The sequence below is a fragment of the Cervus elaphus genome, chromosome 32 (assembly GCF_910594005.1).
Source record: "Cervus elaphus chromosome 32, mCerEla1.1, whole genome shotgun sequence".
Lineage (NCBI taxonomy): Eukaryota > Metazoa > Chordata > Mammalia > Artiodactyla > Cervidae > Cervus > Cervus elaphus.
The window spans coordinates 10,785,817-10,808,159 of record NC_057846.1 but is presented as its reverse complement, the minus strand read 5'-3'; the positions used below and the strand labels follow the sequence as shown (position 1 = coordinate 10,808,159).

At 52.4% G+C, this 22,343-nt stretch overlaps 1 protein-coding gene across 1 annotated transcript in view; it reads right to left on the bottom strand.

The window, feature by feature from the left end:
• MYOM2 (myomesin 2) overlaps nucleotides 1–22,343 on the bottom strand; it is a 61,590-nt gene that overhangs the window by 23,536 nt on the left and 15,711 nt on the right. The window contains exons 7-18 of the mRNA XM_043893501.1: nucleotides 21,109–21,197; nucleotides 20,972–21,022; nucleotides 20,104–20,268; nucleotides 17,897–18,058; nucleotides 14,440–14,581; nucleotides 12,509–12,708; nucleotides 11,875–11,928; nucleotides 6,886–7,013; nucleotides 3,927–4,110; nucleotides 3,016–3,190; nucleotides 2,525–2,646; nucleotides 675–862 (exon numbers count right to left, since the gene is read on the bottom strand). Of these exons, the coding sequence (XP_043749436.1) occupies nucleotides 675–862; nucleotides 2,525–2,646; nucleotides 3,016–3,190; nucleotides 3,927–4,110; nucleotides 6,886–7,013; nucleotides 11,875–11,928; nucleotides 12,509–12,708; nucleotides 14,440–14,581; nucleotides 17,897–18,058; nucleotides 20,104–20,268; nucleotides 20,972–21,022; nucleotides 21,109–21,197 (1,660 nt within the window). The remainder of the gene's footprint in view (nucleotides 1–674; nucleotides 863–2,524; nucleotides 2,647–3,015; nucleotides 3,191–3,926; nucleotides 4,111–6,885; nucleotides 7,014–11,874; nucleotides 11,929–12,508; nucleotides 12,709–14,439; nucleotides 14,582–17,896; nucleotides 18,059–20,103; nucleotides 20,269–20,971; nucleotides 21,023–21,108; nucleotides 21,198–22,343) is intronic.

Sequence of the window (22,343 nt, the reverse complement as noted above, 5' to 3'; positions counted from 1 at the left end):
CCCACAGGACTACAGGACTACAGGACAAGCCAGTATGGAGATCAGGACTCAGAGATGAGAGCCACGAGGGGCCAGTGGCAGAGTGGGCTGGGGGCGGGGCACACGGCCATGTCACCTGGCAACGGTGAGCGACCGTCACCCAGGACCCTGGTGGGCCAATGGCCCCTAACTTATTTCTCTCCAAGAAACCCTGAGTGGCGGCTCATAAGGAGGCACTCCGGGAGCAAGAGCAGGGCCGAGGGCTCCCCTGGGACCTGACTCTGGGGCTTTCTCGCCCTAAGTCCTCGTGGCCCCAATTCCCTGCACCCGGACACAACGTGCACCTGAGCAAGTGACTCGCTGAGGGGCCTGGGAGACGGGGACGCACAGGCCCAGCAGCGCTGTTCTCCACCGCCTCTGCCCTTCCCGCCCCGAGGACGGAGCCTCCTGCCTCCAGCGCCCCTACCAGCCCACCAGCCCCGGGAAACAGCCCACCACCTTGCATTGCTCCTCCTCCCTGCTTCTCAGAAGAAGGTGCTCCCTAAAAGCCTCAGGTCTCACGCTGAATTGTTTTCACTCATCTTTGCTTCTGCGTCATATTCTCTAACGCCACTGAACTCTGAGACAGCAGATGGGGGACTGCGCCCCCAGGGAGAAGTCGCCAGGCGAGAGGAACTGAACCCGCGGGCACCCACCGTCAGGATCCTCTCTTTGAGCGGCGAGGAGTTGACCTCATGCCAGTTTTTGTGGTGAGCCTCCCGCTTGTCGACGTAGTAGCCGATGATGGGGGAGCCGCCGCTAAACTTGGGCACCTTCCAGCCCAGGATCATGGAGTGGCCATCACAGTTCAGGAGGGTGATCCCGTAAGGATGGGAAGGGACGGCTGCAGGAAACACAGAGGCAAAGTTGCCTGGGTCCCAGCGCCTCATCCCGAGCCCCCCTCCATGGCCACCTCTCCGCCACGGGCGGCACCCCAGCCCTGTGCCCTCCTCCCTCCTGTCCTGCCTCCCTGCCCCGTTTCTGCTGCTTCTTTTAAAGAGAATGGTTTTATAAAGGGCTTCCCAGCGGAAACTTGTGGTAAAGAACCCACTGTCCATGCAGGAGGCTTAAGAAATATGGGTAAGAGCCTCTCATACATGTTCACTGGAATCTCTAAACACACCTTCAATACATACACAGGTCTTCCAATATTCCAATAATACAAGGGCCAAGAATTATTTCAGTCTGGCCTGGACATGTGAAGTCCAGACTGTCCCTGCTCCTCTAAGGAAAAGATTGAGAGAGTAGCTTTCTCATTACGCCTGTGAAGGACTGCTAAGCCTCCCGTGGCCAGCGATGACCAGTACCCTTAGGCCAGTGAGTCTTAACTTCCTACATGGTTACAGAAACTTCAGACTAGTTCATTTCCCTTTTGACCACCGTGTTTGGAAATGGACCATCTTTTCCCACCAGGTTGGCAAGGATGTCGCTGCCTCTGCTTGACTCTGAAGACCCCGTGGCACCCCCTCCACTGATACCCAAACAGCCCCCCACTGATACCCAAACACCCAAACACTGATACCCGAACACTGTGCCCAGGAATGAGTTACCCCTATTATGGGACTAAAACACAAATGACTGCTTTTCCTTTAGTAGGAATGACTTGAAGAGGCAAGTGGTAATGTTTGAAAGTCCCTCCTGAGAAAAACTGATAGACTAAGACAATGACCATAAAATAAAAGGAGCATTAATGTTTCACTATATTGCCCACCTAAGTATTATCAGATTTGACATTCCTTGGAAATTCCAGTAAGGTTATTTACTGTTAGAAGAGAGATCATAATTTCTGAAGATGCTTTTAGATTTCGATGGAAACAGAAATAAAGAGCAAAATGTGTCTCTCTGAAGTAAAAATAATATCAATACTCTGATTCAAAATGTGTATAAGAGATGATCTTATTTCAAAATGTTCATGGGTACTTTTAAGCCTTGAGTTTCACTTTATATGAAATAATTATAAACAATTATAAAACGCAGAGCTGCACAGATCAAGTTTCCTAGGGCACAACGCTACAAGCTAAGACCCAAATTGTTCAATGTGATCAATATAATAATTTCTAAAGATCACCATGTATGAACAAAGCCACAAAGTTACATAAACATTTGAAATTTTCTGGAATGAGTAAGTTCCTTGAACTAAGAATAGCTGAAAAGGCCACTGATGTTCTATTTTAGCATCTTATTTTGAAAAGAAACAGTCACACCAGACAGCATGCATTTTAATGTGGGCATGTGTGCTTGGAAACCAATGTGGCCTCTAATAATATTTCCTATTTTTCATGCATATTATCATTTCCCCCCTCACACTGGCATTTGCAAGACAAGTAGCCAATTGATGAGAGGGTTCCATGTAACTGCATGTTCTCTGTTCAACAATTCACATCCACTCTTCCCCTCTGGTAATGTTCCAAACGGCATCATAAAAGTTGATTGCTGCAGAAGTTAAGACGTAAGTTAATTCCTGGAGAACCAGGAGCTGGCGCAGAGCTGCCCGAGAAGGACTCACTGAGGGCGGCCTGGACTTTGATGACGTCCGACTCCTGCGAGTTCTCACTCACGCCGACAGCATTAACAGCCTTAACGCGGAAGATGTACTGCTCACCAGTGGTGAGGCCATGCACCACGAACCTGGAAAACACCAATCAGGGGCGTGACGACCAGGGCCAGCCCTGTTCCCTTCTGCAACACACACAGAAATCGCCTTGAACACACCAGAAACATAGTCACTGGGACTGAGAGGAAGTTTACTCTTTTGAGTGTCTCAGGAATGCCTAACATCCATCCATTTTCATCTGCAGTTGTAGTTCATTAGTTCCCGTGACCACTGGTGGGTCCCAGATTGAGGGCTGGAGGAAGCTGGACTCTGACGGGGGCCCAGAGTGGATGCCTGCAGCCTGGATGCCTCAGTGTCCCCCCAGCCCTAGCCGAGGGCCCTGGTCCCAGGATGGGCCTCTCCCGCCCCACTTGGGGGCAGGGGTGGGGGGCGGGTGGCTGCACCTGTTGTAGCCGATGGGCTTGTGGTTGCAGGGCTCCCAGACGTTGGAGCCGGCCACGCAGCAGTCCACGTAGTAGCCCAGCAGATCTTCCTCGTGCTTCGGCCGGTCCCACTGCACCACCACCGAGGTTCTGGTGTTCCGGGACGCGAGGACGCGGCCAGGAGCCGAGGGTACCGCTGCAGAGACAGGCGTGCAGGCCCAGCGGCATCAGAGTCTGGGAGCCACGCCGGAGGCCCGCAGCCCCCTCGTCTGCAGGGCCGGGGGCTTCGGTGAGGTTTGGACAACGAGGACAGTGCAGGGAAGGGGGCCCAGGAGGCGCCGGGCAGTCCTCACGCTCTGTCCCGAAGTGCCAGCCTGGCTCCCCAAGAAAGAATCCCCATCACAGGCTCCCGCCCCCACCGGCCCTGGTCCAGACCCTCCAGGGTGCTCCTCCACTGACTCATGCGCTTTCTTAACTGGGGTATAACGTTAGCCATTTAAGAAAACCAGGACACATTTCCAGCAGATTGGAGAGACTCAGCAAGGGCTCAAATCAAACAATGATGCAACCCTGGACCTCTCCCCTGGAGCAAGTCAGAATCCCTCTAACCCAGACGTGACATCTTCAGAGACAGAACTTCAAGCCACAGGGACAAGAACCTTGGTGCATGTAGGGTTGTGTTGTTGTTTTAAGTAGCCACTGCTTTAAAATATTTCTAACCCATCTATTGGCTCCATAAAAAGAAGATGGAACTTGGGAGAAATGTTGACCAAACCAAGGCAGAGAGATCGTCAACTCGTGTACAATGGAATTTTAAGACAACTTGAATTTTAACCCACAGGTGACATTAATGTCTTTGTCAACATTCGCTGTCCTGTGTGACGTTGCCCAGGGCCCGTCTCGCACACGGGTCACGTGCAGGGACTACTCACCAATGGTGTCCTGGGCCTGGATGGGGGCAGTGATTTCCGACGGGTCGCTCAGGCCGTGCTTGTTTGCCGACAACACTCGGAACACGTACGGCTTCCCCTCGGCGAGGTCGAAGACGGCGTACCTGGGGGACCTCACGGCCATCTGGGCATTCACCCGCTGCCAGCTGCCGCTCCCCACCATGGACTGAGAAGACAAGGGCCGCGCTGGGGGCCACGCTCCCCGAACCCACATCCCAGGGGGTGCTCGGCTCTGGCTCCCAGAGTACAGGGCGGGAGACCACAGCCAACGGCTCCTCGGAGTCCATCAACACCCCTGCTCTGAATTTCAGGAAAAGGAAGCCAATTTGGAGAAGAGGGTGAGAAACTGCCCAAAGCTGGATATGTTACCAATGAAAATTTTTATGTGAAAGCCAATGAATGATGGAAAACTTCAGGAAATCAATACACAGGCTGCAGCTCTAGGCAAGGTAAAGTGAACTGTAAACAGAGCTAATTGAGGAGCAGATGCAGAAAATTCCATCACAACTTCTCACATGTAAGTTTAAAATTTTCACTGTTTCCCAACTACTACAGTAGTCACAAAGTGACACCTCCCTAAATAACGCAAAATGACACATATGTATTACATGTAGCCACTTCAGTCACTGTATAAAGACCTTCACTGGGGTGAGAGAAAGTGTATCATTTTGTTAAATGTAATACAGCATGCCAACCATATCTACAATATGTGTGCATAAGTGTGCATGTATGTGCTAAGTCACTTCAGTAGCATCTGGCTCTCTGTCACCCCATGGATTGTAGCCCACCAGGCTCCTCTGTCCATGGGATTCTCCAGGCAAGAATACTGCAGTGGGTTGCCATGCCCTCCTTCAGAGGATCTTCCTGACCCAGGAATTGAACCCGAGTCTCTTATGTCTCCTGCACTGGCAGGCAAATTCCACTAGTGCCACCTGAGCAGTCCATGCTTATCTATGGGCTCGATATATCAAGATACAAATACCCACAGAGAAAAGGACTAAACATGTGCCATGTTAATAATGACTATTTTACATGATCAAATTATTGGTGATTTTCATTTTGTCCTATATACCATCTATGTATTTTCCAAATTTTTTATAATGTTTTTAATTTTTATCACTGATAATTACTTTTTTTCATTTATTTTTATTAGTTGGAGGCTAATTACTTTACAATATTGTAGTGGTTTTTGCCATACATTGACATGAATCAGCCATGGATTTACATGTGTTCCCCATCCTGATCCCCCCTTCCACCTCCCTCCCCACCCCCATCCCTCTGGGTCTTCCCAGTGCACCAGCCCCGAGCAGCACTTGTCTCATGCATCCAACCCGGGCTAGTGATCTGTTTCACCCTTGATAATATACATCTTTCAATGCTGTTCTCTCAAAACATCCCACCCTCGCCTTCTCCCACAGAGTCCAAAAGTCTGTTCTGTACATCTGTGTCTCTTTTTCTGTTTTGTATATAGGGTTATCATTACCATCTTTTTAAATTCCATATATATGCGTTAGTATACTGTATTGGTGTTTATCTTTCTGGCTTACTTCACTCTGTATGATGGGCTCCAGTTTCATCCATCTCATTAGAACTGATTCAAATGAATTCTTTTTAATGGCTGAGTAATATTCCATTGTGTATATATACCATAGCTTCCTTATCCATTCGTCTGCTGATGGGCATCTAGGTTGCTTCCATGTCCTGGCTATTATAAACAGTGCTGCGATGAATGATAATTATTTTAAAACCCAGGAGTGCATACCTAATGTAACTTTCCACCCCTCTGGAGATGTGCCTTCCTTTCCAAAAAGAACATTATATGACACATAAACTATATTTCAGTTTAATATAATTAAAAATGTTTTAAGATTTTTAATCGAAAAATTAAAACTTGACCTTTCCAGCTCTGGATAAGTAGATAAGAAAATATCCCTGAAGAGGGGGAGAGAAAACAGGTTTCCTCCTCTGCCAGCCCTTCCTCTGGGGTTTTCATGAGGCAAGAACTAGAAGTTAGACTCAGAAGAAAGAGGTTAACACGACTCTGCAACACAGGAAAGTCTTGCAGATACGCGGGGAAAGCTGAGGGTCGTTACACCTTCTGGAGCCTGAAAACTGTTCATATTCACTCTGCTTTGCTTCACCTTGTCGTATTTCACGTCATCACTGGGTGAGACGTGTGCTCATATAAGTGTTACAGACTCTACGTGTATGCTATGTGTACTGGATTGTATGTTATATTGTAACATAAAGTCAGTATCATGAAACCACGGTTACAGGGTTCACGTGGCTACATGGGTTTTTTCAACAGCCCACGACCCAGTCACAGGTCAGTGATCTGCACGAGCGGGTCACAACCTGCATTTTAGCACGATCGGCCAACCAAAGCAGGAGGGAGGGCACGTGGCGTGCAGTGAGGACATGTGCTTGGAGTTTAGATGGGGGTATACATTTACTGTGTACGCACTCTTTCTTTGTGTGCGTCCAGACCTAAAAGCAGCGAGTCTGTGTAATCGTTCACCACTGAAGTGTGAGCTGCTCAGCGCGATCGCCGCCACCGAGTAGTTACTCGGCTTATGAGCAAGCTGAGAGCAGGGCCGCTGTCCCCCATGTCCCGGATCCTCAGAACCGGGGCCTAGGATGCTCCAGCAGGAAGCACACTGCAGGCTCCCCCAGCACAGGCCCTCGTGTGTGGGGGACCCGGGGGGCCAACTGGCCCGCACGAAGGCCGCACAGCCTGAGCCCACCATGTTCCCGAGGCCACGTCCACCACAGCACTGCTCAGGCATTGCCGGGTCAGCCGCTGCCTACAGCTTCACGATGGAAAACCGCGTGGAGTCTCTGAGATGATTGATCCAAAAGCCACCCACCCTGAGAACACACGACCCAGAGCCTGGGCAGACCCAACAGACTCGCTGCTCCTGGAAACCCGGCCGGCGCGTACCTTCTCAATGAAGTACATCAGCGGCTCCTTGCCCCGGGGCTCAGGGGGGTCCCAGCTGAGGACCACGTATGTCCTGCTGGTTTCCGAGGCGTGCACGTTGGTGGGAGGTCCCGGGATCTGGACTTCGCCTGGAGGAGGAGGCAACACCGTGAGCGCTGGCCGAAGCCGGTCCCCCACTTCCCCGGCCCATCCTGGAGCAGGTCCCTCCGCTGCTTCACAGGCCCTGAAGGACTCAAGTGTCAGTGTCAGCCTTTGCTCCACTTCTATTTTGGGAAAGTCAGTAAATGGCAAGAACTGTTTCTCCAGAGCCAAAGTATAATGAACGGGTGATCATCCAAGTACTTTTGTTCCCAGTATAAGCCAGTTCGTAAGAACAGAATCTAATCCAAAGCTCATCCAGAATTTCAGCTGGACGCAGGAAGGGGAGAGTTCACCCAGAAGAAACAGGGCTTGCGTGTGTGCTAAGTCGCTCAGTCAAGTCCAACTCTTTCCAACCCATGGACTGTAGCCCACCAGGTTCCTCCGTCCATGGGATTCTCCAGGCAAGAATACTGGGGTGGGTTGCCATGCCCTCCTCCAGGGGATCTCCCCAACCCAGAGATCAAACCTATGTCTCTTATGTCTCCTGCATTGGCAGGCAGGTTCTTTACCACTAGCACCACCTGAGGAGCCTAAGAAATAGGGCATTTAACCAGACATGCAGCTCTAACTGGGTGGGGAGTCTGTGCAGAGAAGGTATGAGCAACCGTGCCCTGCAGCAGGGAGGGTAGCCCTCTCTGCTGTCTTCCTTGCACGACGCCCTCAAAGCACTGAGACTATACATTAACTAGTGAAGCATGTGGTTTGCCCCCACCTCCCCGGGTAGGTCTGGCCCACAACACAGGCACTGCCTTCCAGGTCTGTATACTTGACATTCCCACGTGACATCCGTTAGCAAGCAGCCATAACAGAACATTGCATCAGAGCAGCCCGCTTCCTCTGTTCTGCCACATGTCTCTCTCTAATAAAACGTTAGGTGTCGGCGGTGTTATGTTTGGACATGAGAACTTCTCGTAAGGAGTGGAGGTTCTCCAGACACACAGTCCCAGTCATTGCGATACAAAATATTACGAGCTTCTGATTAGATTAGCACATGATTAAAAAGGTTCAGACATCCCCGGGGACATCTCGGAGCCCTCCTCAGTATCCAGTTGCTCCCTCCAGACTCTGCTGCCGGTGAGGAGTTGCCCGGCTGCATGGAAACAGCACACACAGGCCTGGGTTTGTTTCATCAAGAGCCCTGAGACCGAGCTCTTCACATATTACAGGCCGCAGGGGCGCCGAGGCACAGCCTGGTCTTACCTGGCAACATCTGGCAAGTGGGTTGGATTTCAGATGGAGCCAGAGTGTGTCCAGAAAGATGTCGAGTGTGCAGGCAGAGCAGGGCCCCCAGGGCCCACCTGCCGCATCTGCACCCAGAGAGAGCCAGAGATAGGGCTTGGATCACCCGAACCCGGCAACGCAGCCGCGCTTCCAAAACTGAGTCCCGGCTCGTCTCAGAGGCACTGGACAACACAGGGACAAACTGCAGGACGGACAGAAGCCACGCAGATGATGCCGCAGTGGGAGCATGGGAGACAGTGCAGACTGGTCAGACCTGGGGGCCTCGGTGCGTTTAGACTTGCATGTAACGTCTAGGCGCAGAGGAAAGTGGAGTGACAAGCACTCGATCTGATCCCAGACAAGAGGGAAGAAGAAGAAGCCTCCCTGTCAGCAGGGAATCCCTGATCAGGGATTCCTCCCTGTCATCCAGACGCCTGGCACCAGCCTGAGCCCCTGAGACCAGCAGGTGCCCCCAGCCCGGGCAGAGGAGGATGGGTCTCTACATGGTCCCGCAAGCCAAGGGGGGACCACGGGCAGAAGCTGAGGTCTGTTACTGACCCTCCGACCATGGAGAGGCGCCTCAGAGAGAGAGAAGCAGATGAAGGCAAAAAAGAAGAGGATGTGCTCGCGGTGATGATGGTGGTAAGCACGGCCCACAGCCCCGCCTCAGCACCACGGCCTGTTCGGGGGCTGTTCTGAGGAGCCACGTGAGCACCGGTGAAAGCAGACACGCAACATGCAAAGGCAGCCCAGGAAGGGACGCAGGAAAACGCAGCGCCTTCCTGGGATCACACAGCCCGCCAGGGGCCCAGCCTGGGTCTCCTGACTCCAACTCTGGCTTTCTGTTCTGTAGTCCCAAGGAAGCCCCAGCCTCCACAGCCAGCCCAGGAGACTCTCAGCTAAGTCAGTGAAACATAAAGTTTACTTGGAAGTCTTAGAACACCCAAGAAGACAGGATTCAGGAATGAACGACTGTAAATGAGTCTGCATCATTCAGAGCAAAGGATGAGCTCAGTGTGTTGGCTACAGATGACCTGGTCCAGGACAGTGGACCAGGTCCAGGACGTTTAGCAGAACAGAAGCCATCTCATTATTTCTGCATGAGCCTCTTATCGTCTTTCTAAGAATGAAGTATCTATTCTTCCAGGGAACCACTCAAGAAAGGTTGCAAAAGCTAGATGATATTAAGAGAAGAGCACAGATATTAATTTAAATGTTTGCAGGAAGATACTAACCAACATTAAAATGATTAGAAAAAAATTAGCAAAATATAAAAAATACCCTGAACTAACATAAAAGCATGCTGTTAGCCAACAAAAATAACATTTTTTTTTCATTAAAACAAATGGCATTTGCCAGCACTTTTCTAGTTAAAGCAATGCCAAGAAAGTTCAGCTTAGATGAAGAAAAGAGATACAGGTAGAAAAGGAAGAAGTTCCTCATAGCCCATTTTGAACCCAGAAATGGTTTCCTTGAAAACATCGTGGCGTTTTTCTCGCTAAAGACTTTTATAGATTGGGAGAGGTATCCGTTGTTTAAAACGAGAAAGGTAAGCAAGTGAACCCTCCACTCCCTGTGTGAGTGCACAGGTCTTTGTTTCACACCTGGTTTGTTCTAGACCATGGACACTGCCTGTGCCCCACACGCAAAGCCTCACATAACAACTGAGGCCCGCGAGGCTGACTCCAGGCTGTATCAACACCCAACTCCAGCGACTCTGAGGGTCTGAGCCTCAGCCCTTCATAACCAGCTGGTGTGAAACCCCACCTTCTTACAAGAAAACAGGAGGCAAAACACGAAAGGTGTTTTCTGTGACTTTAGAAGACCTAGAAAGAAGACCTACTGTGTCTGTAAGACACACTCCCATGGAATCAGTTGGAAAAGCAAGTCTTTGGAAATGGGTTATCTCTTCATTTGGTGCTTAGTGAATCACTGGCTGTTTCAACCCCAGAACATGCATATCTATGTTTCAAGAGGTAGCTGTTCTGCCCAGAGGGGCACAGTCCTGCCTTGGAAAGTGTGTCAGGAAACATTACTTCACACACACACATACACACATACACACACCCGCTCTTCACAGTGACCTTTATACAGTGCAGATTTCATCCTGGATATTCAGCATCTATGTAGCAACCTATATGGGCCTTCCCTGGTGACTTAGCTGGTAAAGAATCTGCCTGCAATGCGGGAGACCTGGGTTGGATCCCTGGATTGGGAAGATCCCCTGGAGAAGAGAAAGACTACCCACTCCAGTATTCTAGCCTGAAGAATTCCATGGACTATATGGTCCATGGAATCACAAAGAGCTGGATGTGACTGAGCAACTTTCACTTTCACTTTACATAACAACTTATACCCTTTCATTTTAGGTAATTTTTACCTTATCTGAACTCTGATGTGTCCACTCAGGGTAACTAAGATCACTGCTCTCCTCACTGATAACTTTAGGAGAAAAAGAGCTTCTTTTTCCTCTTTCAGGTCAAAAACGCATATTTTGTACAGGCTGGTGTCCTACGAAACATCTGCTCTAATATCATCAGGGTCATTTTCATTCATTCAAACACCCATGTCTTCATCAGTTGTTTGGTGGTGGTGCTTTATTGCTAAGCCGTGTCCGACTCTTTGCGACCCCACTGCAGGCAGATTCTTTACCGTTGAGCCACCAGGGAAACCCCTCTCAGCTGTACAGGGGGTCATTATGTCAGCATCTCCTAAATTATTTTGTTATTTTTTTATTGGGCTTCCTTCTCAGTTTCTGCGTTTTTCTGGAAGCAGAGGTTTTAATGGAGACGTTAATGTTACCATGGAATTAACCAAAATTCGTCAAGGAGTTCCTCTGAAAGACACGTGTTCATTTTGAGACATTAAAGGAAAATCTTTACGGGGTAGAAGATACAATGTTTGGGGGGCAGACTGAGGAGCAAATATGAAAATCAACCTCTGACTTTCTGACTCTGCAGTTCTCCAGGGAAAGAACCCGAGTTATTTTTAAAAAGAGCTCAGAAGTACATCTCCCTGGACAGAAGCTCCAAATTAAGCTAGTTTTTCACGTTTAAATTTTCATTCATTGTCCTCTGTGGACTGTAATCATAATTCCAATCAAAATCTTTGGATCCCAGGTTAATGATGCAGGATTCTCCTCCTCAGTGAATCGATCTTCCTACAGCAGGGACGAATATCCCAGAGAAGTGTTCAGAAAAGCCAGTATGCAAAGGGAAATGCAAACTTTCAAATCACAGGGATGTTATTTGATGGGAAAACCAGTCCTTCTTAGTTACAATGCTAGAAATAAAATCTGTGCTTTAAAAGAAAAGAAAATAGAATACTGTTCGTGCATGCAGTCCTGGGTAAAGGACTGCCTCCTTGGCCAGGAATCAGGGCTTGGGCTGGGCTCGTCACCGCTCCATGGCCCCTGCAGACACTGGAATGACCCACATGAAGCCAGGACTCCGCTGACCTCCTCTCTCAGCCCTGCCCTCTGCCTTCCCATCTTCCTGATTCAATGACCTTAAGCTGGGCCCAAAGGCTTCATTTTCACATGTGAAGAGCATACCCTCCACTCTCTAATCACAGCCCTAGACCCCTCGGGCAAAAACAGCAAAAAGGAAGTGGTGCCAAGCGCCTCACCTTCAAGGTCCTCCTGGTAGATCACGATGTCTTTCTCTCCCTCCAAGTGGACGGCTGCAGAGAGAAAGGTCGATGCTGAATCTGAGTCCAGAAATCCTCTGCATAACAATGGCAGCATCTGCACTAGGCTGAGGTGGTCTGAGTTGGCGTTTTGGAAGTGGGCTTGAGGAGAGCCAGTGTTTCTCATCTCTTTGTACTGGATTCAAGAGACCCCGCAGCTCGGGACAATGCAGTGACCACTTCAAACGTCATTAAGGAGCATCGTTAAGGACACAATCTTGCTAAGCAATCTGAGTCACATGAAATTAAAATTCAGAAAGAGAGGGGCTTGGCCTCAACGCCTTCCATCTCTCATTATGCACTGAAGTGACAGAACCAGTGGACAAAGTCTAATTCTGAACCAGTTTGGCTGATTTCAGTGAAGAGCCTTAGGACGATGAACCTTCCTTTCAAGGTGTAAACGTGGGTCTGGTGTCCACACCCCTAACGTGACCTCGAGGGTTGCCCGGGGCCCATGGGCCACAGTCGTGCCATGCTCAGCCCTGAGGATTCTCTCAAGGCTCAGAGCCAATTGGGGGAAAGAGAAAGAACAAGCCACGCAAACCTGCCGGACCTTGAACTCCAAAGGACCTACCTTGTAACCTTCTGAGGTCCAGAGGGTCCAGGGCAGCCACGGCCTCGGAGACTCTGGAAGGCCGGCTGATCCCTGCGCTGTTGACGGCGCGCACGCGGAATATGTAAGACCTCCCCTCAAAGAGTCCAGTCACGGGGTATTTACAGATCTTCACGGGGGCGTCATTGCACTGTACCCAGCTGTCAGTTCCCACCTCACATCTTCAGATTACAAAAGAGAGCAGAGAGTAACAACTGCATCAGTCTAATACATGTATGCAGGAGATCAAACCTGTCAATCCTAAAGGAAATCAACCCTGAATATTCATGGGAAGGACTGATGCTGAGCTGAAGCTCCAATCCTTTGGCCACCTGATGTGAAGAGTCGATTCACTGGAAAAGACCTTGATGCTGGGAAACACTGAGGGCAAGAGGAGAAGGGGACGACAGAGGATGAGACGGTTGGGTGGCATCACTGACCCAACGGACATTAGTGTGAACAAACTTAGGGAGATAGTGAAGAACAGGGAAGCCTAGTGTTCTGGAGTTCATGGGGTCGCAGAGAGTCAGACATGACTTGGCAACTGAGCAACAACAGCATACATTACACACACATGTAGAACAATCACAACGGGAGAGCATCTCCCAATCTGTTTTGGTTTCTGTACTTAATTCAACGCAAAGCCTGAACAATGCAAGTCTGACCCTAGCACATCAAATTATCGCCCTGATGGTGCATGTTTTACCTAAACACATAGCTTTGTTGGATGCTGCTGCTGCTAAGTCGATTCAGTCGTGTCTGACTCTGTGTGACCCCAAAGACAGCAGCCCATCAGGCTCCCCCGTTCCTGGGATTCTCCAGGCAAGAACACTGGAGTGGGTTGCCATTTCCTTCTCCAATGAGGAAAGCGAAAAGTGAAAGTGAAGTCGCTCAGTCGTGTCTGACTCTTCGCAACCCCATGGCTTGACTAACCAGTGAAAATCTCTTTTGCTATAGGATGTGTATTATATGGATAAAAGACCTGGAATGCCTGTATCCATTTTGCTTTCCAAAGGATGGAACCAGTACATAAGGACCAAGACATACATGTTGGATGAGGAAGTGAATTTAACCAAATTTAAGCAAAAAAAAAAAAAGAACTGCTTGTTCTTTTCTGAAATAACCCCCTTATGCTAATGCATTTTACACATACAAAACCCTAAATTCCTACCCAGAACCATCCTCTTATAACCAAATAGCTTATACCCTTCTCTCTTACTTCTGAATGCATGATCTTTGATGTAATTCCATCCACTGATGAGAATGGATGATAAATTGCATTTCCAGTAAATTCGCAGCTCCCCTTGGTCTCCCTCCCAGGACCGGAGCTCCATTCCAGGTGAAGTAACAGGAAAGAGTTCAAACTCCTTTCAGATCAGAGATGACCTACCATCACGTTATCACTCAAAGACAAATCCCAATATTGTGTGCACTAGAACATCAACATTTTCTACTTGGAAACAAGAAGAAAATACTATTTAACCAAGAAGAAGATGGGCCTTTGGTGTGAATGAGCTGGCGTCCTCGTCTACATGTCACCGTGCCGGGCTCTAGGCCCAGAGGGAGGGACAGGGCTGAGCAGGGACCTCTCGCTGGACCCACAGCGTCCCCAGCTGGACCTGAGCAGAGCCCGAGGCGGCCTCGAGCGGCCTGGGGTGGGCTGGAATTCGCCATTAGTGTTGGGCAGGCACATGGAGCCCGGTCAGCACACACAGGAATCAAGGGCTCACAAGGCCCTGCCAAGGAGCTGATGTTTTCCAACCACCCAGCCAGGAGCCATAAACAACCGCATCATGAAGCCACCTACACCCCGCAGAGGGCATCCCAAGCTTCAGATGAGAAAGATACCCACACCCGTTGTCCAGGAGACTCGCCTCAGGCACGTTTCAGCCCTGGAGGAGCAGGACACTCACCGGTCGATGAAGTAGCCAATGACCGGGCTCTCCTTGGTCGTGTTGGGGGGCTTCCAGCTCACGATGACATAGTCCCGGTTCGCGTCGTGGCAATGCACATCCATGGGTGCGCCCGGGGCCCCGGTGACCAGGGGGTCAGCATCTGGGGGGGGAGGACAGTGAGCAGGGGTCAGCATCTGGGGGGAGGGGAGAGGACAGGGACCAGGGGTCAGCGTCTGGGGGGGAGGGGAGAGGACAGGGACCAGGGGTCAGCGTCTGGGGAGAGGGGAAAGGACAGGGACCAGGGGTCAGTGTCTGGGGGGAGGGGAGAGGACAGGGACCAGGGGTCAGCATCTGGGGGGGGAGGGGAGAGGACAGGGACCAGGGGTCAGCGTCTGGGGGGGGGGGGGAGAGGACAGGGAGCAGGGATCAGCGTCTGGGGGGGGAGGGGAGGGGACAGGGAGCAGGGGTCAGCATCTGGGGGGAGGGGAGAGGACAGTGAGCAGGGGTCAGTGTCTGGGGGGAGGGGAGAGGACAGGGACCAGGGGTCAGCGTCTGGGGGGGAGGGGAGAGGACAGGGACCAGGGGTCAGCATCTGGGGGGGGAGGGGAAAGGACAGGGACCAGGGGTCAGCATCTGGGGGGAGGGGAAAGGACAGGGACCAGGGGGCAGCGTCTGGGGGGGAGGGGAGAGGACAGGGACCAGGGGTCAGCATCTGGGGGGGAGGGGAGAGGACAGGGACCAGGGGTCAGCGTCTGGGGGGGAGGGGAGAGGACAGGGACCAGGGGTCAGCGTCTGGGGGGGAGGGGAGAGGCCAGGGACCAGGGGTCAGTGTCTTGGGGGGGGGGGAGAGGACAGGGACCAGGGGTCAGCGTCTGGGGGGGAGGGGAGAGGACAGGGACCAGGGGTCAGTGTCTTGGGGGGAGGGGAGAGGACAGGGACCAGGGGTCAGCGTCTGGGGGGGAGGGGAGAGGACAGGGACCAGGGGTCAGCGTCTGGGGGGGGAGGGGAGAGGACAGGGACCAGGGGTCAGCGTCTGGGGGGGGAGGGGAGAGGACAGGGACCAGGGGTCAGCATCTGGGGGGGAGGGGGGAGGACAGGGACCAGGGGTCAGCGTCTGGGGGGAGGGGAGAGGACAGGGACCAGGGGTCAGCGTCTGGGGGGAGGGGAGAGGACAGGGACCAGGGGTCAGCGTCTGGGGGGAGGGGAGAGGACAGGGACCAGGGGTCAGCATCTGGGGGGAGGGGAGAGGACAGGGACCAGAGGGTCGGCCTCTGGGGGGAGGGGAGAGGACAGGGACCAGAGGGTCGGCCTCTGGGGGGAGGGGGAGAGGAACGTGGCTGGGGCCTGGGGGCAGCTGAGGCACTGGCAGCCCCTCAAACCCAGACTCCCCCCTGCTCACTCCGCTCCCCAGCTTAACCCTGACACCCAGATGACTCGACTGTGACAGGCTGGTAACCAGAGAGATGCCTGTATGTGTGACTTTTAAACTCAAAACGTTCTGTCCTCTATCACACATTCAGTCTATGAGTTTCCATAACTGACTCCAAAGTTGAAGTTCACCTTCTCCTGATGGCCGGTTGTCACATAACGTCAGGTCATCAAAAGCTGACCAGTGAGATATTACTATTATCAGGAAGCATTCTGAACACTGGACACACAGTACCTTGGACACTCATGTGTTTCAGAGTCCTCAGAAGGTTTGAAGACTTACATTTTTTCCTGCGAGTTGTGACCACATTTGAGTCTGTACCCATGTGTCCCTTCCTCAGTCGTTTATGACCACAGTGCAATTGCGTTTGTTTCCAAATGTTAATTACAGCAGCTCTGAAGGCCAAGAGAGCTGCTTAGAAGTAAGTGTTAATACACTGAGCATTTAATCTCCTGGTGTGGAGTGTGTATGCACTTGGGACCTGTGGCCACTGGACCTCCTAACAGTGTTAGGTGTATGCGATTTCTTGTTCTGTCTCCTCAGCACATTGAAACCTAAGGATTTCTTGACACTAAGCCAAATATTCTTTCTCACATTCAAAATCCTCAGAGAGTCGTCAGAACAGTTAAGCACCCCCAGCCCGGCCCCCACCGTGTGTGCACTGTTGTCTTCCTGTTGGCGGTGCTGCACAAGCTAGAAATTGCAGCTCCACTGTATGTACTGCACTTCGATGAGGCGAAACATCTTGCTGGAAGGTCTGCCCAGAGAATGGAAGCGAAATTTTAATGCCATCCTCATAAAAATGGCAAAACTCTGTGGAAGTGTCTGAAACTCCAGCCTCGCGGTCTTGAGGGGGTGGGGAGGGTGGGTGTCTGTACTTGTTTTGCATTTTTTTAAGCTAAAATATTCTCTGACGGTACAACCCTTCCTTCATGTGTGGATCTAACTGATCTGGTTTGGAAACATGATGACAGGAGAGGGTTACTCCAGGCACACAGAACCTGGAGCCCGAGTGGGCATGAAGGTGCAGGAGACACAAGCCCAGGACAAGGTGGGGGGCTGAGCCACAGTGAGGCGGGCGGGCTAGGACAGTGGCCGCCGCCCCCCAGAATAGACCGTGCTGGTGTCCTGGGTGAGGGCGGTCAGCTGTGCCTTGGCCAGGTCGGAGCTCTGTGCCTGAGGTCCCTGCACGCCCAGAGGCCACACAGGCTGAGGGCTCGGCTGGGGGAGCGAGGCCCCCAGCACAGCACAGGGGACCCTCCCCAGCTCAGACACCCAGGGCCCCCTCCCTGGAGAAGGGCCCAGGCCTCTGCCTGCCACACAAAACGGAAGAATATTCCTTACAAAACTGTTACAACATTTAGATTACATATGGTATATGAATATGTGTGTATATATATTAATACATATATATACTTGTATGTATACATATATGTGTACATTATATATGTATAATTGTATCCATTTTATATATTCCTTTATCCATTTTACATGTAAAATGTATATGAAATATGTATGTATGACCTATACTTCATGCACACATGAATGTATACCTATAAGCCTAAAAGGATAGGCACGTGTATACGATAAATAAATGCATACGTCACACTTCTGTCTAAAGGTAAACGCTCTTTCATATACAGCCTCGCCCATCGTGCCTGCGATGTCCTGAGCTCTGTCCCCGCGTCCACACCTGGGTGGGTGAGCCCTCCCGCGAGCTGCTGTGAGGATGAAACGACACAACACGGGTGTGTCCTGTGTGAACACTCCGGGGTGCGGCTGCCCTGTGACCGTCTTATGCACACACACGTGCTGAGGTTGGTTCCTCCTGCCCCCATCCTCTGCTGCCACGAGCCTCAGGGGTGGCAGAGGGGAGGGAGGGAGGTGCCTGGAACCGGCCTGGCCCCTGAACCGCAGGTGCTCACCCCAGGACTCATCCCCCGGATTCCAGTGGCTCGTCCGCGCCCAGACAGCGAGCCCTGCCTCCGCCCCAGCCCCACTCACACCGCGTGTCACGGTGCTCCCCGCCCCCGGGAGCCTGCGCACCTCGGACAAACAGGAAGGCGCTGTGGTCGGTGATCCCCCCCCTGGACACGATCCTCAGGGTGTAGAGCCCCTCGTCGTCCTTGTTGAGGTGGCTGAAGGACAGCGAGGCCTGGCCTTCCCCGAAGAACATCTTGGTCCACTTGGACTCCTTCAGCAGCACGTCTGCAAGACGGGCAAGGAGACGGCCTCAGGGACACGCAGGGCCCAGGGGCGTGCGGAGGACGGCGCGCATGGGGCCCGGCCCAGGGCAGAGTAGAGGGTCGCACGCGGCGTGTGGAGGGCGGGACGGTCCCACACGGCCCTGCTGAGCCTTGGAAACGGACCGCGAGGCCCCCACAGTGTTCCTTACACAGTAATAATAACGTGCCAAGAAACTACAACCTAAAGGGAACATAACTAAAAAGGCAAATTTCGGGAGAAGAAATGTAAATGATAAAAAAAATAATAATAATCGACACTGGGCGTCAAGGAGACACAGGATAAAATAATGAGAAATTATCTATTATTTTTCACCTGCTGACTCAGTAACGTCCTCAACCAGAAAGTGCAGAGACGGCCTGCCTGCTCCGCCCTAATCAGCCAAGACTGTGACACCACGTGGTCTGGGGATCCCGGCACCGGGAACACCTTCTAGCATCCAGGCCAACACCCTCTGGAAATATCAGGAGACCCCTCCTCACGTCCCTGTCACTTCTTTCCAGAAAGGGTAAATTAGAACCTTAGGACTTACATGAGACCTTAAATCCTAACTCAGAACTACAAAGCATAGATTAATCTCCTCTGTGACCACAAAGTGTCTCTCTCCCCGCCCCTCGCCCTCCTGGGCCCTGAAGACACGACACACTGTCCTTTTCCAACCAAGATCCTGACTGTCAACGCCCTCAAACCTAAAGCACCCTTGCAGTGGCTGCAAGGTCAGCAGCAGCTCCCGGCGCCCCCCCAGAGCCGCCCCCTCTGTCAGCAGCTTCCTTTCCATCGAGCTCTCCGTCATCCGCAGACCTGGTTTCCTGGCTACGTCTGACAGCACCAGGGGCCAGAACCAGGCATTTGGCAAATTATCGCAGGCTTTCCTGGGACACTGCTTATACTTCACAGAGACTCGATTTACCATCTTGTGTATTTTCCCAGCTAGGTTATAAACTACCTTATGGACAGGGACAGGGATGGCATAGGATTCTTTGTGGTATTTTGCATTGGGTTAGGTCCCTGGACAGATAAAAGCAGAGGGTTCTGTGACCGAATCCGTAGGAAACGAGCAGCCTCCAGAGGTGAAGTTTCCTCCTACAGTCTGCTCATACACACACACGCACACAGGAGTTCTCTCTCACAAACACACACATGAGTTTACACACACATACACGCACACCGGAGCTCACACACACACACAAGAGCTCACACATAGTCACACACTCTGCTCATACACACGCACACAGGAGCTCTCACACACACACATCACACGGGAGCTCACACACACATAAGAGCTCACATGTAGTCACACACATACACACACACGTGAGCTTGCACATACACACACAGGAGCTCAAACATAGTCACACACATACACACACACGTGTGAGCTTGCACATACACACATACACAGGAGCTCAAACATAGTCACACACATACACACAAGTTTGCCCATATACATATGCAAACTCACACACAAACACACACACTCACACACGCACAGGCGGCAGCATGGGGCAGGGTCCTGGGGCCGTGGAGACTGGGGCCAGGCTGCCCGGGTCCCACTCCCTGTCCTGCCGACTCCCAGAGGCAGAGAGGCGAGGTCAGCAGTTCCTTGCCTCAGCTGCCCACCCATGAGGGGTTGACCGCAGTCCCTCCAAAAGTCCTAATGAAATCAACTGGGTCACCAACCTCAGAACAGTTGGACACACAGTTAGCTCTAGTGACTGTTCACAACTGCTGTAGCCGAGAAAAAACATACGGAAACAAACACCTCGCTCTCTCCCCCTAATCACACAAGACCCTCTCTGTAGACCAAGAACAGCCCTAATGCCTCATCTCTTCCAGGCCAGTGAACCGCATTCCGGGGGAGGTCGAGGTCACGGCAGGCCCAGGCTCTGCCCAGGCTCGCCCGCTCTGTCCCCCTCAGCTGTCACGGAGGCGGAGACAGCGCCACGTCAGCGCCAGGTTCGGAGCTCACGGCCGCCCACAAGGCCTGGGAGGAGCCCACGGCCACTCACCGTCTCGGTACCACTCGGCCCTGGGGTGCACGCGCTTCAGGTCCGGCGTCACCAGCAGTGTGCACTTGAGAGTCAGGGTCTCGCCCTCCCGCCGGAAGGTGACTCCGAACTTCTCAATGAACTGGACGTCAAAGTGCGTGTACGGGATCACGGACGACAGGGGCACTGCAGAGAGCAGCAGACGCGGTCATGGCCAGGCCAGCAGGCAGAGTGGGCCCCCCACCACCCTGTGCCCTCTGCCTCCATCAGACAGCTGTGGATGGAATGTCTGTGTCCCCCAGGTCTCATGTGGGAGAGCTCCTCTGTGATGATACTGCGGGTCTGTGGGTGATGAGGTCATGAGGGTGGGGCCCTGGACGGGATCCATGCCCTCGTAAGAAGAGGACGAGACCAGAGCCCTGTGTCTCCTCTCAGAGAGGACGCAGCATCCCTCACCCACTTGGTGGGCACCTCAACCTGGGACCTCCAGCCTCCAGCACTGGGGGAAGGAAGAGTCTGATGTTCAAGCCCATGTGTGATGTTCGTCACGATGCCTGTGTGGACTCAAGCCACCTCTGAAGAACCAGAAAACCAGCGTGGAGTCACATCTGGCCATTTGTGCCAAAGGAGGAGGGAGAATCAGAGTGTGCAGGGCGTGTGTGCTCTGAGCACCATGCAAGAGTAAGGGGTCTAAACCCTGCACCAGCCCCAAGACGTGTGGCTGCCACCAAGTCATAGCACCCTGAGCCCCGAGCCCCCACAGCAACTGTCAGCACACGGACACCAGCCGGCAGAAAGGGCCTTTTGGAACACAGTTTTAGAAAACATCTGATGCTTAGAAAATATTTGGACACATTTTTCTACACAAACAGGAAAATAATCAACTTACATCCAATCGGGAGCCCCACCGAATGGAACGGCTCCTCGTCACCCCGGAACCCTGCAAGACAGCCGGGCGGTCACGGCGGGCAGAGAAAGGGGCGAGAAGGCGGGAGCAGCCCCCAGCCACCCCGAGGGCACACTCACTTCTCACCACCACTGCCGCGTTGGTGGACACCTGTCCATGCACGTTCGTGGCCACCGCCGAGTAGGTCGCAGTGTCGTCGAAGTCGGCCCTGGGGGGAGAAGCCAGACGAGGTCCCGATGGTGCCCTGGGACCGCCCTGCTCTGCCCCGGACACAAGCACAGCCTTCCTAGAAAGCGGCTGGGGTGACCTGGATCCCTCGTCCATGAGTGATTTGTTTAAGAACAATGCCAGCTTGTCCTCGGAATGAGGTATTAATTACACACACCATGCCTTGGCTTTGCAGGGAAAAATACGTACTGGCCCTTCCTAAAACCCCGAGTTTCACCCTCGAGGAGGAGCCTGTGTTCCCGCTGGTTCTGTTTTCCTACCTGCTGCGCCCGTGGTTTTGTCTTATCATGGGGCAGTTCCAATGGCCTCAGCCTCTGGGAGAATCACCCCATCTCCCTCCCCACCAGGGGGCCCCTGTGCAGACCCCAAAGCACCCACTGGCGGGTGCCTGGACTGGACCCGCCCGAGGCCTTGGGGTCCGGAGAATCACGAGGACGTGTGCTCAGCCCCAGGAAGGACAGTGACCTGGGCACCACAGACCCCAGTTTCCCGGGGAGGGGCTCCTTGCCCCATGTCCATTTCACCGAAGCTGAAGCTTATTTTCTGGATCTGCACTGTCCTCCAACCAGCTTCCCCCAGAAACATCACTGCGTCGAGAGGAGGCGAGGACTTACACTAAACGTAGACTCTCTGCTGGCTGGGTTCCAGGTGGCGCCAGGGGTAAAGAAGCCACCTGCCAACGCAGGAGACACCAGAGATACAGGTTCGATCCCCGGGTCAGGAAGATCCCCTGGAGGAGGGCATGGCCACCCACTCCAGTGTTCTTGCCGGGAGAATCCCATGGACAGAGGAGTCTGGTGGCTACAGTCCATGGGGTCACAAAGAGTCAGACACGACTAAAGCAACTTAGCATACACACACTCCGCTGGTCATTTTTCATCAGCTATTTTGTATAAAAGTCTCAAGTGCCAGGCAAGAGAGTCCTGTTACCCTATCAATACGGAGAGAAAGCAGAGTCTCTAAGAAGCCGGGTAAACAACACACACAAAATCCTGAAATCTGCAGCTTTCTACCTTCTGCCGCCTCTCCAAGCGTGCGCATCACACGCACAGTGACAAAACCACAGAGAACGCTTACTCAAGCATCACGTTTAGATGCTTCAAGCACCCGGTGACCCAGAGACAAA